The sequence below is a fragment of the Lissotriton helveticus genome, chromosome 2_1 (assembly GCF_964261635.1).
Source record: "Lissotriton helveticus chromosome 2_1, aLisHel1.1, whole genome shotgun sequence".
Lineage (NCBI taxonomy): Eukaryota > Metazoa > Chordata > Amphibia > Caudata > Salamandridae > Lissotriton > Lissotriton helveticus.
In genome coordinates, this window is record NC_136059.1 from 95,364,279 (window position 1) to 95,380,092 (window position 15,814).

Sequence of the window (15,814 nt, forward strand, 5' to 3'; positions counted from 1 at the left end):
GGACAGAGCGGTAAAGCCACTAGTATCACAGCTGACTTCTCCTGCAGATTTAGCACATTATCCATCACCAACCACCTTTGAAGCCCTCCAGGTACCCATGGCGTGACACGTCACGTATCAATCCCTGATACGTAAATTTTTTTTTTTTTTTTGTAAACTAATTTTATTGGGGTTTTAATCGTGCATCACAGTTAAAGGTGAACATTATGCTTGAGATATCATTCTTAAGTCATCAACGATTTAGGTTCATTCTCAATCCCCCAAGAGCAAGAAATATTCCTGTCCACCTCTACCCCCATGAGTCAGTACAGAGTCATGCTCAATCCCTGATATGTTTATATCCTCACTCTCAGTGCTTAATTTGAGCCGGCGGTTTCCAGTACTTGGCACTTATTTGCTGGCACCAGAACTTAATTGCCTGCATTTATGACGGCTGCCACATGGTGGTGCTGTTTCTATAATTTAAAGATGAGCAGAAAAACAGTGGTTTGTTAATTCAATATATATTAAAAACCAGTAATGCCTGCCACCCAAGCCATTCTAAAAGCTTTGGCGGCTCGAACAGTCTGAATTATCACACATGTAGCAGTGTGACGGTGAGCAGTTGTGTAAGTACTGTGGCAATGTTTGGTGCAAACTGCGATGGCCTCCTGACCAGGGCTCGGCACTGATTTTTTTTTACAAATTAAGCACTGCTTCTGTTACCTCTTTGCAGGATTGAGCGCATCATCACGCCCCGTTTGGCTCTGACTGAAGCTGAGTTCCTGGCCTATCAGTGTGAAAAGCACGTGCTTGTGATTCTGACTGACATGAGCTCTTATGCGGAAGCCTTGCGTGAGGTAAAAAACCTGTCTTTAATGTTTCTATCGAGTCAAAGTATCTTTATTGCCCAGGCACTGTATTTATGTTTCGGTTTGCACTCATAGAGGCTTATTTATGGGAAACTGGCGCAGGGCAGCGCCACAAGTCTTCTTACTGCGCTTCCCTATGCCTATGTGAAAGGCAGGAATACACCATATATATGCAATACGGTGCATTCCTGTCCTTTCCCCCTGCGCTGACGCGCATTTGGCTGTCTAGCACCAACGCAGGCACACTTGCACCGTTGTACAAAGGTGTCTGTGCTGCATGCAGGCTTGTTTTTGTGCGTGCAGGAAGGGGCACTTTCCTGCACGCACAAAAACAACCCAGAGAGGCATTTTCCTCTTTCTATGGGTGCTGCAGAATTCAGCACAAATAGAGGAAAAGATGAAGAGAAACAACAATATTTCCCCTAGGAAGGTGTAAGGTTTTGGCGCTCCCCCAGGATTACGTGATTAAATTAAATCTGCGACAGCGTCAAAATCTATGGGTGTTGCCTGGAAACCATGAAACTCCTCCCTAGCACAGAGTAAGGTAACGCAGTGACTTGCGATGCTCTGTCTTACTCTATATCTATGATGCCCTTCAAGACAGGCCACGCCACTCCATATCTAAGATGCCATTTAAGCCACTCAAAGTGACTTTGCGTTGCCTCATAGATATGGATGAAAGGTTTGTTCCTAGGAGCGTCAGAAAAAGTGATGCGGTGCAAGCCTCTCATAAATAAGCCCTACAGTGTGCGTAAGTTATAATTTCTCAAGCAAATGTTTGCAAAGTTGCAGAGTTCATAAAACATTGCCCGTAGATATAGATTCCTGTAAAAAAATAAGTTACACACTATACAGCTCAGCACACGACTAACTTTAATTCATTATTTAAGGAATGTCTTATTGATCGCAGATCCCAGTAATATATGAGATAAGATACCCCCTGGCATTCTTTATAAGAATATTGTAAGTCACAGAGGAATTCTGTGACCATATGGAGGAACAAGTCAAAGGCTGAGTTCCGTCAAGATCATAGAACTTTGAGGTGACTACGAGGCTAGGTGCAATAGCCTTATAATGTACAGGACGGGGTACTTTATTTCTCATAACACATGATCACATCATAACCCTTCCAACAAACCATTTAAATCCTTGGAATGGTGCTGTTTGATATGAAAGAGAATGTTTGTAAATATAACGAATACAATCAGCATATCTAGTGCAAAAATTAAACACACCTAAAAGTAGTTAGCCATTTGTTGCAAAAAGATATTAGAATAAGTTTAGTACAAGACATTTAAAAAAATGCAGTAGCTTTGAATGTGTAGAAACTTGCAGTTAGATTATATCTTTCCTATATATAAATAAACACTAGAATATTCTGCCTCAAGTATGTCATTTCAGCTTATTACTGTTCATCTAGAAAAACAAAGCAGAAGAAGGAAAAGCCACATTTCGTTTCCATTTTTTAATTTAAAGCAGAGTGTTCATGATGCCTTTCACCTCGGCTGCTAGCTCTGGCATCAGGCATTGTGACATCACAAGTCAAATAAAAGGATTTATTACAGTTGAACCACTACGTTATTACTCTATTACAGACGACTAGAGAGACGTCTCAAGTCGCCTATAATTAAAGAAATTAGAAACAGGCTTTTTATACAGGGATTGTAGGCGTCCATGTATTATAATCAATATAATACATAATTATATATAATATCACTGTTATATATAATATTTTTTGATGTAACACTCAGCAATGGAGTAGTTGCTGTTCCCTATAGTATAAATAGCAGATGTTTCTACGATCCTTGATGTTTCAGTTCATTCTCTGACTCACAAAAAACACAAAACCCCTAAAGAACAAAATCAGAAAGCTGTGTGAATGTGCGGCTCATACGTGTAAATGTCCTTACGTATTTGTGTAACGTGATTTGCAATATACAAAAGGTGGTAATACACTCATATAAATAAAAAATAGTCACAAAATCTGCACAAGGGTACAAATCCTGCCAGTTTTACAAAAGTGCCTACATAAATTATTATTATTATTATTATTATTATTTTTATGAATCTGGGTGTCTTTTTATTGGTCCTGCATTACTACGGGCCAGTAAAAGGAGTGTGGGCAACAGGCGAGCAGGCCACAGATGAGATAACCTGCTGCCTCCTGCCCGGTAACACCACTGGCAGATGCTTTCCCCCTTCTATACCTCTGCGCCACCTGTGGTCCACTCTCCATGCCCCTGTGCACCCCCGCTGCCAAGTAACTAGACCCCTCCCCCATGCCAGAGGGAGCAGAGCTTTCAAGCTGAAATCTGCAGTATTACCAGAAGTCCTCCGGTTCCGAGGCACCATGCTGCAGGGGACACTGCCAGGCCACAGACTGGCACAGGGTAGAGCCTCTGGGAGTGATGGGCCACAGGACGAGTGATATTGTGGAAGAGGGACATTTTCTGGCTATTTCATAAAAGACACACATGTTAAGAGTTTTGAGCTGCAAATGTAACCCCCCCCCCCCCCCCCCCCCCGCAAAAGTTGTCGACAAAAGCCTGCAAAATCCTGGTGGGTCTGCATAATAGCTTAATAATAATGCTAAAGATGGTGGCATATATATTTCCAGTTATCAGGTAATATGCCACATAATTTGTTTTTTTCTACCACATAATATAGTCCACCATGGCATATTTTGGTCTTACATTGCCATGAGAAAAAAGGAGATTTATCCTCTTTATGTATGACTTACCTGAGGAACCCTATTGTTTACATCCTACCTTGGGTGCGTTATCGCGATGATGTGATATTGTGATGTGATATTGTTCTTGCTTCGATGCCAGTTGCTGTGCAGTGAGGAGTGCACTGACATGCATTTATCGTATTCAGGTATCTGCGGCCAGAGAGGAGGTGCCAGGTCGGCGAGGGTTTCCCGGTTACATGTACACTGACTTGGCCACGATCTACGAGCGCGCCGGGCGAGTGGAGGGGCGAGGTGGCTCCATCACACAGATCCCCATCCTCACCATGCCAAACGACGGTAAGTTAACCAATCACGTGTTAAACCAGGAGAAGCACTGGTTATGGACGCTTCAATGAGATAAGAGATCAGGGTTCCAGGAGAAAAGATCAAAAAGAGTTAAAAAAAAAGCACCCTGGAAAAAAAAGTTAAACAGATCGAAAAGGAGATCTACAATTAAAAGTGATTTTTCAAAATTGTCCAAAACAAATGTTAATGCATCCAAATAAAGATCCTTATTTTTCTAAATGTTTATTTCTAAGTTACTAATGCCTAGGGCAACAACTCCGCTCTAGTGATAATGTTACTACTCGGTTCTAACTCCAGGATTTGCACATTTCTCAAATTAATGTGGAATAACCCCGCAGGATCAATGTCAGGTACCAGCAACCAAATGATGGAAACCCTGTATCACCGCTGTGCCATTCCTGCACCACACATGGGGGCAAGTTTATCATAGTGTTGCATCGTCCTTGCGCCACGCAATGGGACGTAAGGGCTACGCACACTAAAGTTGGATTATCAAGCCACACAAGGCCACCTTGCCTGGCCCTGGGTCGCTTAATACATCTAGAGTAACGCAGCACAAATTTCTGCGTTGCGTTACCTTGCCCCATTGAGGTGTTCTGTGTGTGGAGCATGAGTGTTCCCACAAATCCACCCATGGATTTTGGGGCATTCTTAGATTTACCATTACTGGGGAGGTGTAACAAGGAGAAATATCTTTATTTCTTCCTGATTTTCCTTTTTTATGTGTGCTGTAGCACACACAGAAAGAGAAAAATGCCTCAGAGGATGTTTTGTGCCTCTTCCTGCACAACAACAGTTCTGTTTGCAACGCAGGCACCCTTCCACAAAGGCCCAAGTGTGCCTGCGTTTATGCTAGGTAGCAGTTTGTGCGCCAGTGCAGACAGAGAGCAGGAGTGTGTCGTATAATGTGAAATGCAGCTCATTCCTGCCCTTTCCATTTCACGCAGCACAGCACAACACAACATGGTGGCTTGCTGAGTTGTGTGATATTTTGATAAATTTGCCCATGATTTTTACTGCATGATTTTGCGGAGATTAGTAGAATGTTAATTAATTAGATGACTGTACATTTCCTCCATTTGTGCATAGCAATAAAGGAGCACTTTACTTTCATATAGTACTTATATTTTTGCTTTTTTGTCATGTCTGATTGTGAATTCTTGTGGTGTCACTGGGCTTTTCAGTTTAAAATGGATGTAGTACACTGAAATGCTCAATTTTATTTGCAGATATCACTCACCCGATTCCTGACTTGACTGGCTTCATCACCGAAGGGCAGATCTACGTGGACCGGCAGCTGCACAACAGACAGGTTGGTGCACACTTTTTGTCTTGTTCTTCTTCCCTTTGCAGGCATTGATCTGCACTTATACCTATTGCTTTCGCCGCAGATATTTCTTGGATTTTTCGGATTTCTCATTTGCTGAAAGCTACTGTGAGCCTGATTTACAAACATGTCAGACAAAAATGCTGCGCTGCTGTAATGAATGTGCTTTACGCTGAAAGAACACACCCTAACCCAACACCCCCAAAAGGCAAGGCAAGACTTAGCACTTCCTTAAGGCGGAGTACGAAAACACCCCCAAATGTAGGCAAAATAACACATACAAGTTCATTAATGCAACTGTTTAAAAAGACAAGCCGAAAATATATCAACCATGGCAAACTCCCACATATCAAGTAAGTCATTAAAATAAACGATGGCAATAGAATGCAATATGTATACAGGTAGCAAAGAATAGAAAATATATACAAGAGAGAGAAAGAGAATGTGGTTAGGAACACCTCACCGACTGATTCTGCAACATCCTTGCCAATTCTAGCTGTGGGAAGTCCTTTTCAACAGCCCAGGAAGGAGTTCGGTCGGGACCCAAGTTCCAGCACCAATCCACAGCAATACGTCTATTCTGTGGTGAATTTCCACCTGGCCCACGAAAGCTCCCAGCTTTATTGCTATTATTCAGTGTGGGACGAAGTTTCTAGAAAACCCTCTCCCTTTCTCATTGGCAAAAAACAAGTTGGCTGGTACCAGTCTGCGTCAAGGCCAAGACAGTGGCTGGCCAACGCCTCTGTATTTTGACTCCGAGACAAAGTTGTACATTCCACAGATAATATCCAGTTCACTCTGGTCGGTGAAGAGCGAAAAATAAGTGAGGAGCGAAAAACATGCCCTCCCCACTTTTGCATACGTGTGAGCACAGAACTTGGCTGCAGTATGAAAATGGAGTCAATTATGCAAGCGCTGCCATGCACACAGAAAAGCTTAAAGCAAGGTAATGTTAGGAAGCAAGATGACATGAGTCAATAGTAAGCTCTGCCGTGAAGCAAAGTAAAGTCAGAGAGCAAGATGACATGAGGCCATGTCAAAGCCAACAGTAATGTACTGTTCTACTCTGTGACGGCACCCACTGATACAGGGCCGTCCTACATTAAGGCTAGGATAAAATAACACACTAAAGTCAGTCTAAGATGGTGGTAGTCGACGGTCATTATGGGGTGCTCAACCACAAGAGTGGCTCTTTTACTACAGCTACGCTATGGGGTGGGAGCAGGGGAAAGCATTCTCCTTCCCTCTCCCTGAGCGCCATTGCTGATTTTAGCTGCTGTGCGCCGGGGACACACCTTAGAGCCATAGCGATAGGGTGTGTGCCTGAGTCTACCAGTGTGTGCCTGAGTCTACCAGTGTTAAAGTCCCTCGCCTTCGGCTCGGGGCTTTAACACTGCAGCGGGCCTAAACCCAGAACCACATCTGGTAAATAGGTAGCTTTCAGATAAGCTGCTACCTAGTCGTGCGTTGGGACACAATAAACCTGCCTTCCTCTGCTTTCAGTCAATTCTCGCTGAAAACCAGGACATGAGTAAAATGTGCCGAAATGTTCCGGGGCTGCTGTACGAAAACCGGGACAGTCCCAGCACATCTGGGACGCCTGGTCACCCTACCATTTAATTTAAGTTGTTGGTGTTACACTAACATCACTTATTTACTGGTTAAGCATCGAAACATAACCCTCTCTTTTAATCAGATGTGTAAACTTTCTTCAGTGTGTTGAGACCTAATGAACGTATTCTGAATGTTTTGAGAAATCTCTACATCCTTCTAGTCTGGTTTCTATACAGAAAGGTTTATTTTAAACGTCTGACTAATAATGACTTTTGCGGTTTAAATAAAATGTATATACATACACCTGATATGAACACCGAGTCCATGAGGTATTGTCAAGAGCGGTGTGGACTGGTGGGGGGATTTCGACAGACGATGAAGGAATATTCATTATTTATTGATTTTTCCCTCGTCACCGTCCTTCAAAATCCTCCCCTCCCACCCGGCCTCGCAGTTCTTACCTGCACGGGCAGCTGCTGATCGCGAAGTCTGCTGGTGTATCAGATGGCCATGAAGTTGACATAAATTGTTCTCCTCAAGTTGGCTGAGGATAAACAAGCCTTGCTTGTCTATTGTGACATCTGGTAACCATGCATTTCATATATATACTATCTTCAGCCATTATTATTGTTGATATCATTCACTCTATGGGCCATATGTATGAAAGGATTTAGCATTTATTAACGGGACTGAATCGCAATTTCTGTCCGTTAAGAAATGCTAAATTGCCTTTCCATATGTACAAAGGCAGATCGGGAGTTGCAAAATGTGATTTTCACCCAGTAGAAATTGCATTTTGCGTTTCTCTAAATAGGAAATCGCAAATAGGATTTGCTATTTGCGATTTCCTAAGCACATGTACAAAGATTTCATGAATGCGAAATGGGCATTTGGAAAATACTATTTCCATCGACTTCCGAGTCGATAGTAACAATGTGCAATTTAAAAAAATGCATTTTCTAAAGTGCCATGTCGCACACATGCACTCAGGGCATTTATTTGCTTTACATGTGCACCGATGCAAGGATATATGCATTGGTGCTAGGCTGTCTAAACCGTGCCAGCTCAGGGGGAAAAGACAGGGATGCACCATATTTGAGAAATACGGTGCATTCCTGCCCTTTTCCGGTGATGCAGGGCAGCACAGCAAGCTGACTTGCTGCACTGCTCTGCGTCACCATTCTGGGAAGTATGCCCCTTGAATTCTAGTTATTTGTAAACTGTATTGAATTTAACCTATTAGAGGTTTGATCTGCTTATTGGCATGCCTCTTTGCACCACACCTGACACCTTCATCTCTCCTCCAATATTTCATGGTAACAATAAATAAGATTTTTTAGGATGGGGCCCTTCAACTTAGATCATTGAGGGTCAAATCCATGTCAGTTTTTAGGTCGTGGCTTAGCTCATGCGTTGTCTCGAAAAGACATGTATTCGCAATGTGGGCTTTAGCCCGCCCACAGACTTCCTATTAGCTGACTCTATCATCGCTCTCATATTCTTTCTCCAAATGTATCCATAGCATGTATCCGCCATGCCTCTTCCTGTCCTTATTCCACCCCGAGATAATGGACCAATTATTACTATCCATCCATTGTTCCCATTTTAGCAACTGTTTTAGGAACTACTTTTTTCTTTGTTGAACAGCACTTCACATGAGCGCTTGTGTTTTCACTCACTCTGAGCTCCGTTTCTGTAAATAAGCCTGTGTGTACTCAAAGACTGAGGCCAAATGTCAAATGGATCCATTAGCCTCTCTTTGGAAATAGCCATAGTCATCGCAGTCGGCTCTACAGGGATACAATGTATATTACATGAAGCACAATACCCATGGGCACTTCTGTTCATTCTGTGATCGGGTTTAGTTTTTCAATCCTATGCTGATGTCTGTCTTTGCGCTTGGGTTTTTTAGGGCTACAATGTGTCTTCCATGAGGCATCATATCCGTGGCTTGTTCCTTTCATTTTATGATTGGACTATAGTTTTTTATTATTATGCTGATGTCTGTCTTAGTGCTCAGCTTCACAGGGATATAATGTGTCTTTCATCTTACCTGTGGCCCGCTCTGATTATTTTGTAATGGATTGATATTTTCACTAATATGCCGGTGTCAGTCACCGTGCTAGGCATACTTTTTGTTTTTTTACAGAATTTTTTAAAGCGCAAACTTGACCCGAAGGTATCGGGTATCAGAGCGCTTTACATAGCACCAGTTGCGTTACATGAGGACACATTAATTTTTATTAGGCACGGGGAGATTAAGTGATTTGCCCAGAATCACAGGATGTTCAGCGTCAATGCCGAGTCTCGAATCCGGTTCCTCAGATTCGAGGTCGACCGCCCTAGCTGGTAAGCCAACTCCTCTCCCCTTGCAATTGTACATTGCCTAGAACGCCTCCTACTGGCCACCATCTTAGAATGAGGTCCCTGAGAGTTTACCTACATGTGCACTGATGTTGCAGTTGCCCCCAGCATATTATACATCTAACGGGACTCCTCTGCCGCGCTACGTTATGTCCCTACGCAGCAAAGAGATAGTTTGGTGGATTCACTCGAATCCAAAAGCAATTGGATTTTCAGTCATTCCTTTAAGTCTATTCCCACTGCTCTAATATATATACATTAATGTTTGGTGAGTGACTGTTAGGTCTGTTTAAGTGATGGGAAAGCTAGCCAGGTTTCCCCTTTTAAGCACAAAATCAAGCGAACCATTGTTTTCAAATTTCAGTTTTTTTTTAACTCTTTTGGACTTTTGTGAGTGCAGTTGATTTGCTCCCTCTTTTGGGTTATACCGCGTTAGATTCAATCTGATTTAATCATTATATGTATTTTGAGGTTTCTCTGAGAACCTTGTTGTTTCAGTTTATGAACATGTTTTATTCAGTGAGATTACTTAAACTATAGTTTGGTGATTGACTGTCACGTCCTTTTAAGTGACTAGGTTAACTGCTTGCTTAAGTGAACCACAGTTTCCTAGGTCCTGGGTTTTAAACCCTGTTTTAGGTCTCGGCTAGACAGCACATGCGCTGTCGTGAAGAGACTGTTGTAGTTGGTGTAATGTGTCGCAGCTAACCACAAGACTGGTAAAATGTATGCAAAGTGTAGGAAACATTTTAGCAAATACTAACTGCCTTTTTTAATAACCTTCTCCCCACCTGCCGTCCACCACCTCCTGTGTTGTGTCATTTGCGCTGCCCTGGGCTGTCTTGCTTTCCTCACTTCTGCTGCCAGTCAAAAATGTGCTGTGACTCGGCCAATGGCAGTCACGTCATAGTGCTTTTTTCAAGGACTTTCAGCCATGCTGAACAGCATCCCTGCTGCTATACAACATTGCAAAAAATCATTTACATTGACTGCGCCAATAACTCTCTCATTGATGAGACCTATTGGCTTTTGCCAATGCTTGTTAAGGATAGTCACTGGCTATGTAACAAATCACTATTTAGATCAATCTGCTGCCTTTGAATTTATCTTATGGATATTTTGAAAATCGTAGTACTTGTAGGTCCTGTGTAATAAGCCGCTTTTCCTCAGAATTGTATTTCCTGTAAATAATTTCTCGAATGGAGTAAATAATATCAGGTTCTAATTCTAAGTTGTGTTTCTGAATGTGGCCCTTGAATTCCACAGATCTACCCACCGATAAACGTGCTTCCATCCCTGTCCCGTCTGATGAAGTCCGCCATCGGAGAGGGCATGACGAGGAAGGACCATGGAGATGTTTCTAACCAACTGGTGAGTGTTGTCGGAACTGAAGACTGTGGCCCCTTTTCAACCAGACTGTCCTCAAAATAATCTGTCTCGCCATCTATTGCCAACTGACTGCATGATATAATATTAATAGCCAAAAAGTGACACCGGGCACCTCTTGTTAGGTTTTGGAGTTTCCTAAATTTTAAGGGTCATCACGTGCTAATCACTATATATCTTGCAAGGTACCAGAATAGGGGCAGGCGGGAAGAAATCTCCAGCCCCACACATTATCTGACAAAAGAATACATGTAATGCAGATCTTCCACCATTCCAAGTTTGATGCTTGTATAGACGCCTCCTACAGTGAAAGTAAAAGCAAAAGCAAAAGAACAAGAACTATGGAGAACAAAGAGCAAGAGTGTAGAGCACTGGAGCCCTCCTGAGTGATGCCCGAGTCATGGCTAGGGGGGACATTGAAGATAATGTCATGACTGAGGTACCTTTCTAGCAGTCAGGCAAGGAGAAGCCTGAGGCTGTCATCTTCAGCCTACATTTTATTCTAAAGAAATTATGTGAATCCCACTTTCTGTTTCAAGACCTTTTCTTACCACAGCCATTTCCCGTTCCTCTTTTCTAATGCTATTGGTTGAATCTTCACCTATCCAACTGTTTCAGAGTCATAACTTGCTACTGTTGGGACTTCATTTCTCTATGCAGTTTTAAAAGAATATGTTTGGAAAACTCTTGACGCGCACTCTTTACATATACTTATTAAAGTCAACAAAGAACCCTAGCCCCTGCAGTAGCTTGTTAGATTTACATGCAGGGAAACATTAACCTTTTCGACGCTGATGACGGAACCGCTCCGTCATCAGCTGCGGTGGCGCTGTGCTGATGACGGAGCGGTTCCGTCACGGCCCGCCTGACGCGCCTGCGCGGCGCTGATTTCGCGCCTGCGCGGCGCGTTCTATTGAGCGGGCGGGGCCATGATGGAACCGCTCCGTCATCAGCACAGCTCACCCGAGGCTGGTGACGGAGCGGGTTCCGTCACCAGCGTGTGAGCGCCGCGCGGCCCCCCCACCCCCTTAGTGCTGCGGCGGAATAGCCGCGGCAGCGAAGGTTTTAAGGAGCAATTCCATCCATCTTTGGCATGTGACGTGTTCGCAGGCACCAAGGGCCTGATCTACAAACCCATTTTGCGGTCACAAAGCCTGCAGTTCTCACAGTGTCAGGGTTTGCAACTGTAAAGTGGCTTTTTGTTACATACTAAAGCCATTTGGCAGCACGGTTCTGAATCACAAAATGGGTTTAGAAACCTATAATGAATAGCTGTTTGGAAGGGGAGTGTTTAGGGCATTCCTTAAAGAATAGCGATGTGTTAAGGCATATGTATCAATCTTTTGCGACTGAAATCCAGGTGCAAAACATTGACATTTTTCTGACAACTCAAAGGCTGTATTAACCCCTTTGCAAATGATAATGAATGTTAGTGAAAGTTAAAAAAAAGTGAATGCGACGAGTAGCATACCATACACAGAGGCAGCTTCTAACAGCAACGTTAAGCCTACTGCTTACATGGGATGTAAATGCATGTACACTAATTTACAAATGCTTGCTTTTGTACTATGAGTGAGGGTCCTAAGACGTATTGTTAGTGTTCCTTTTTGATAGGGGTTCGTTCCTCTTCCCCCCACTCTATTGTTTCTCTTTGTTCACTTTGGTATGCCGCCTCCCTTAATCATGGTCCCTTTTCTTCTGCTTGCACAGTATGCCTGCTACGCCATTGGGAAGGATGTCCAGGCCATGAAGGCTGTGGTGGGAGAGGAGGCCTTGACCTCGGATGATCTTTTGTACCTGGAGTTTTTACAGAAGTTTGAGAAGCAGTTCATTGCTCAAGGTAAGGACCTGAGCAGGAATACCTTGCTGGCAAGAATTCTCAAAGTCATAACATCAATAAAATGTCGAAGTTTCTTGTTCCTCTACAGGACAAAATAAGTGGTGCCCTGTTTGGTTTGTTAGAACTTGGAAGAACTTACTGTATGAACCTCTGATTTTTGTTAGCAAAATAAGTGAAAGATCCTTTCAGCTGGATCTGTACCACAGTTTCATACAGCATTAAGGTATCCCAAACCTATGCATTCTAGGAATAGTGTAAGATGTTCCAGACTACAACTATAAGCTACCTATCTATTGTGTAAAGGACCCTCCACCCACTCTATTAGAGGCAGGCTTCATCATCAGGTCTCATCCTGGTATGCTAAATGCCAGGATAGGCTCTAACTCAGTGGAGGGAGTACTTTGATAATGTTTGGTTGTAGAGGGATCTAAAGATGCTTTATTAAAATACACCAAGGCTACCCCAGTATCCCTTTTTTTGGGTGCCCCTGGAACTGTTAAAAATAGGGGAAAATAGATGCAGCTGAATTTTATTTACCCAAGCATCCTGCTTGTTCACATGTTTCAGCCTATTGGTCCACAGCTTTCATCGAGGCTCACTTTTAACCCCCAGCAATCAGTAGTTCTTGTCCTTTCTGTAGCAGTCAAAGTGTGAACTAGGGTAATGGTAAGAAATAGAACATGCTGGCTTACTTAACCGGTGCTGTACACACAAATGGTATTGCATGTAAGTAGGAGATGGGAACAACATATTAATGCATTCACACCACAAGTATATGCAATCTTGTGTTTGCCTAGTCAAACAAGGGTTGCAATATGTAACACACAACCTTTAAAAGACCACATTTAGCATGCAAATTATTAGATGGAGCACCTTGCACATACATTGATGTGTTTAACTCCACCACGTATGCTCACCTGTTTCTGCCAGTGACAGACATCATATAACCACAGATAAAGTGCCATTAGATAAGTGAGGCACATTGTACTGCAAGTCAAGGCGATAGCATTCGTGTCACACACATGTTGGCTCTCACCCTTAAGCCTATAATTATTAGGCCACCTAGGAGTTAGGAGGGGCCATGCTCCTGAAGTCAGATACTGTAAGTCAAGAAAGATAATGTCAAGTTCATGAAGGTTCAATAGTGTCAGCTTAGGCTAATAAGTTTAACTCAAAATTAGTGGAAATCCTCTTGCCACAATATGCAGCTGGGAGATTACCAATCCATAATTTTTCTGTGAAATGTGTTACTTTTTGACACCTTTTTGCTTTTCTCCATTTTTGTAGGACCCTATGACAACAGGACTGTCTTTGAGTCGCTGGACATTGGCTGGCAGCTGTTAAGAATCTTCCCTAAAGAGCTCCTAAAACGTATTCCTGAAAGCATGCTGGCTGAGTTTTATCCCAGAGAATCCAAACCTTCCAAGGAGAGTGCCTGAACTAACCTGTCAATGTGCTGAGCATCCTGCCAATCAGATGACAGCAGACATCTGTGCTTAGCATCCTGCCAATCAGATGACACCAGACGTCTGTGCTCAGCATCCTGCCAGTCAGATGAAAGCTAAAATGTGCCTCGTTCTGTGCTTTATTTATTTGTGTGGACACAGTCCTTTTATTATATTCTCTAATTTACTTCAAATAGTTTCATAAATAACAATGGAAAAATACAATATATTCCCTTCTACCTGTGTGCTGTATTATTTCATGGCTCAGTTCATGTCCAATTTAATTTAAAGTGTTTGTGAGTCTCGGATATAAATAGGGATCACGACACAGAGAGCAAAAGTGGAATGTAAATTTAATAATAGATTTGGCCTTGGGAGGCAAGATATTTTTGCTGATATTTGCAATGTGCAGAAAGAATTTCCAAACACATAGCATATTATACAAATAAAGGAGTGGCCCAGCAACAAAGTCCCACTAGCCCTGTAAGACAACCATTGGGTGAAGTAGGCTGACCCATTGCTCCATGCTGTATGCTGTGGTGGGCAGTAGCAAAATCTGAATGACACTTGAAGAGACCAATGGATGAAGTTGGCTGTCTGAAAGCGCCTGCACGTATGTAGATATTTAAGAGTTTTGTTTCAGTGTCTTTGTAACATACTTCTGCAGTCCTGAAGAATACAAATACAGGAAAGTGGGTTTTTCACAATGATCCTTAGTAGATAATTCTTCACATTGATACCTTAGTAGATGGTTCTTCCCAATGATGCCTTAGTAGATGGTTCTTCGAAGCCTTAGTAGATGGTTCTTCACAATGATGCCTTAGTAGATGGTTCTTCGAAGCCTTAGTAGATGGTTCTTCACAATGATGCATTAGTAGATGGTTCTCAACAATGGTGTCTTAGTATATGGTTCTTCACAATGATCCTTAGTAGATTGTTCTTCACAATAAAGCCTTAGTAGATGGATCTTTACAATAATGCCTTAATAGATGGTTCTCAACAATGGTGTCTTAGTATATGGTTCTTCACAATGATCCTTAGTAGATGGTTCTTCACAATGATGCCTTAGTAGATGGTTCTTCACAATGATGCCTTAGTAGATGGTTCTTCACAATGATGCCTTAGTAGATGGTTGTTCACAGTGATGCCTTCGTAGATGGTTGTTCACACCAATGCCTTAGTAGATGATTCTTCACAATGATGCCTAAGTAGATGGTTCTTCACAATGATCCTTAGTAGATGGTTCTTCACAATAAAGCTTTAGTAGATGGATCTTTACAATAATGCCTTATTAGATGGTTCTTCACAATGGTGCCTTAATAGATGGTTCACAACAATGGTGTCTTAGTATATGGTTCTTCACAATGATCCTTAGTGGATGGTTCTTCACAATTGTGCCTTAGGAGATGGTTATTCACAGTGATGCCTCAGTAGATGCCTTAGTAGATGGTTCTTCACAATGATGCCTCAGTAGATGGTTCACAACAATGGTGTCTTAGTATATGGTTCTTCACAATGATCCTTAGTGGATGGTTCTTCACAATGGTGCCTTAGGAGATGGTTCTTCACAGTGATGCCTTCGTAGATGGTTGTTCACACTAATGCCTAAGTAGATGGTTCTTCACAATGATGCCTCTGTAGATGCCTTAGTAGATGGTTCTTCACAATAAAGCCTTGGTAGATGGATCTTTACAATAATGCCTTAATAGATGGTTCTCAACAATGATGTCTTAGTATATGGTTTTTCACAATGATCCTTAGTGGATGGTTATTCACAATGGTGCCTTAGTAGATGGTTCTTCACAATGATCCTTAGTAGATGGATCTTCACACTAATGCCTTCGTAGATGGTTGTTCACACTAATGCCTTATTAGATGTCTCTTCACAATGATGCCTTGGTAGATGAAACTTTACAATGATGCCTTAGTAGATGGTTCTTCAAAATGGTGCCTTAGTAGATGGTTCTTCACAATGATGCCTTAGTAGATGGTTCTCAACAATGGTGTCTT

At 42.4% G+C, this 15,814-nt stretch overlaps 1 protein-coding gene across 4 annotated transcripts in view; it reads left to right on the top strand.

The window, feature by feature from the left end:
* ATP6V1B1 (ATPase H+ transporting V1 subunit B1) overlaps positions 1-14,043 on the top strand; it is a 989,440-nt gene extending 975,397 nt beyond the window's left edge. For all 4 annotated transcript variants that reach the window (XM_078674535.1, XM_078674534.1, XM_078674536.1 and 1 more), the window contains 6 exons: positions 716-839; positions 3,729-3,879; positions 5,118-5,200; positions 10,400-10,504; positions 12,230-12,359; positions 13,647-14,043. In XM_078674535.1, the coding sequence (XP_078530661.1) occupies positions 716-839; positions 3,729-3,879; positions 5,118-5,200; positions 10,400-10,504; positions 12,230-12,359; positions 13,647-13,798 (745 nt within the window). In that variant the 3' untranslated portion in view covers positions 13,799-14,043. The remainder of the gene's footprint in view (positions 1-715; positions 840-3,728; positions 3,880-5,117; positions 5,201-10,399; positions 10,505-12,229; positions 12,360-13,646) is intronic.
* Positions 14,044-15,814: the final 1,771 nt, after the last annotated feature.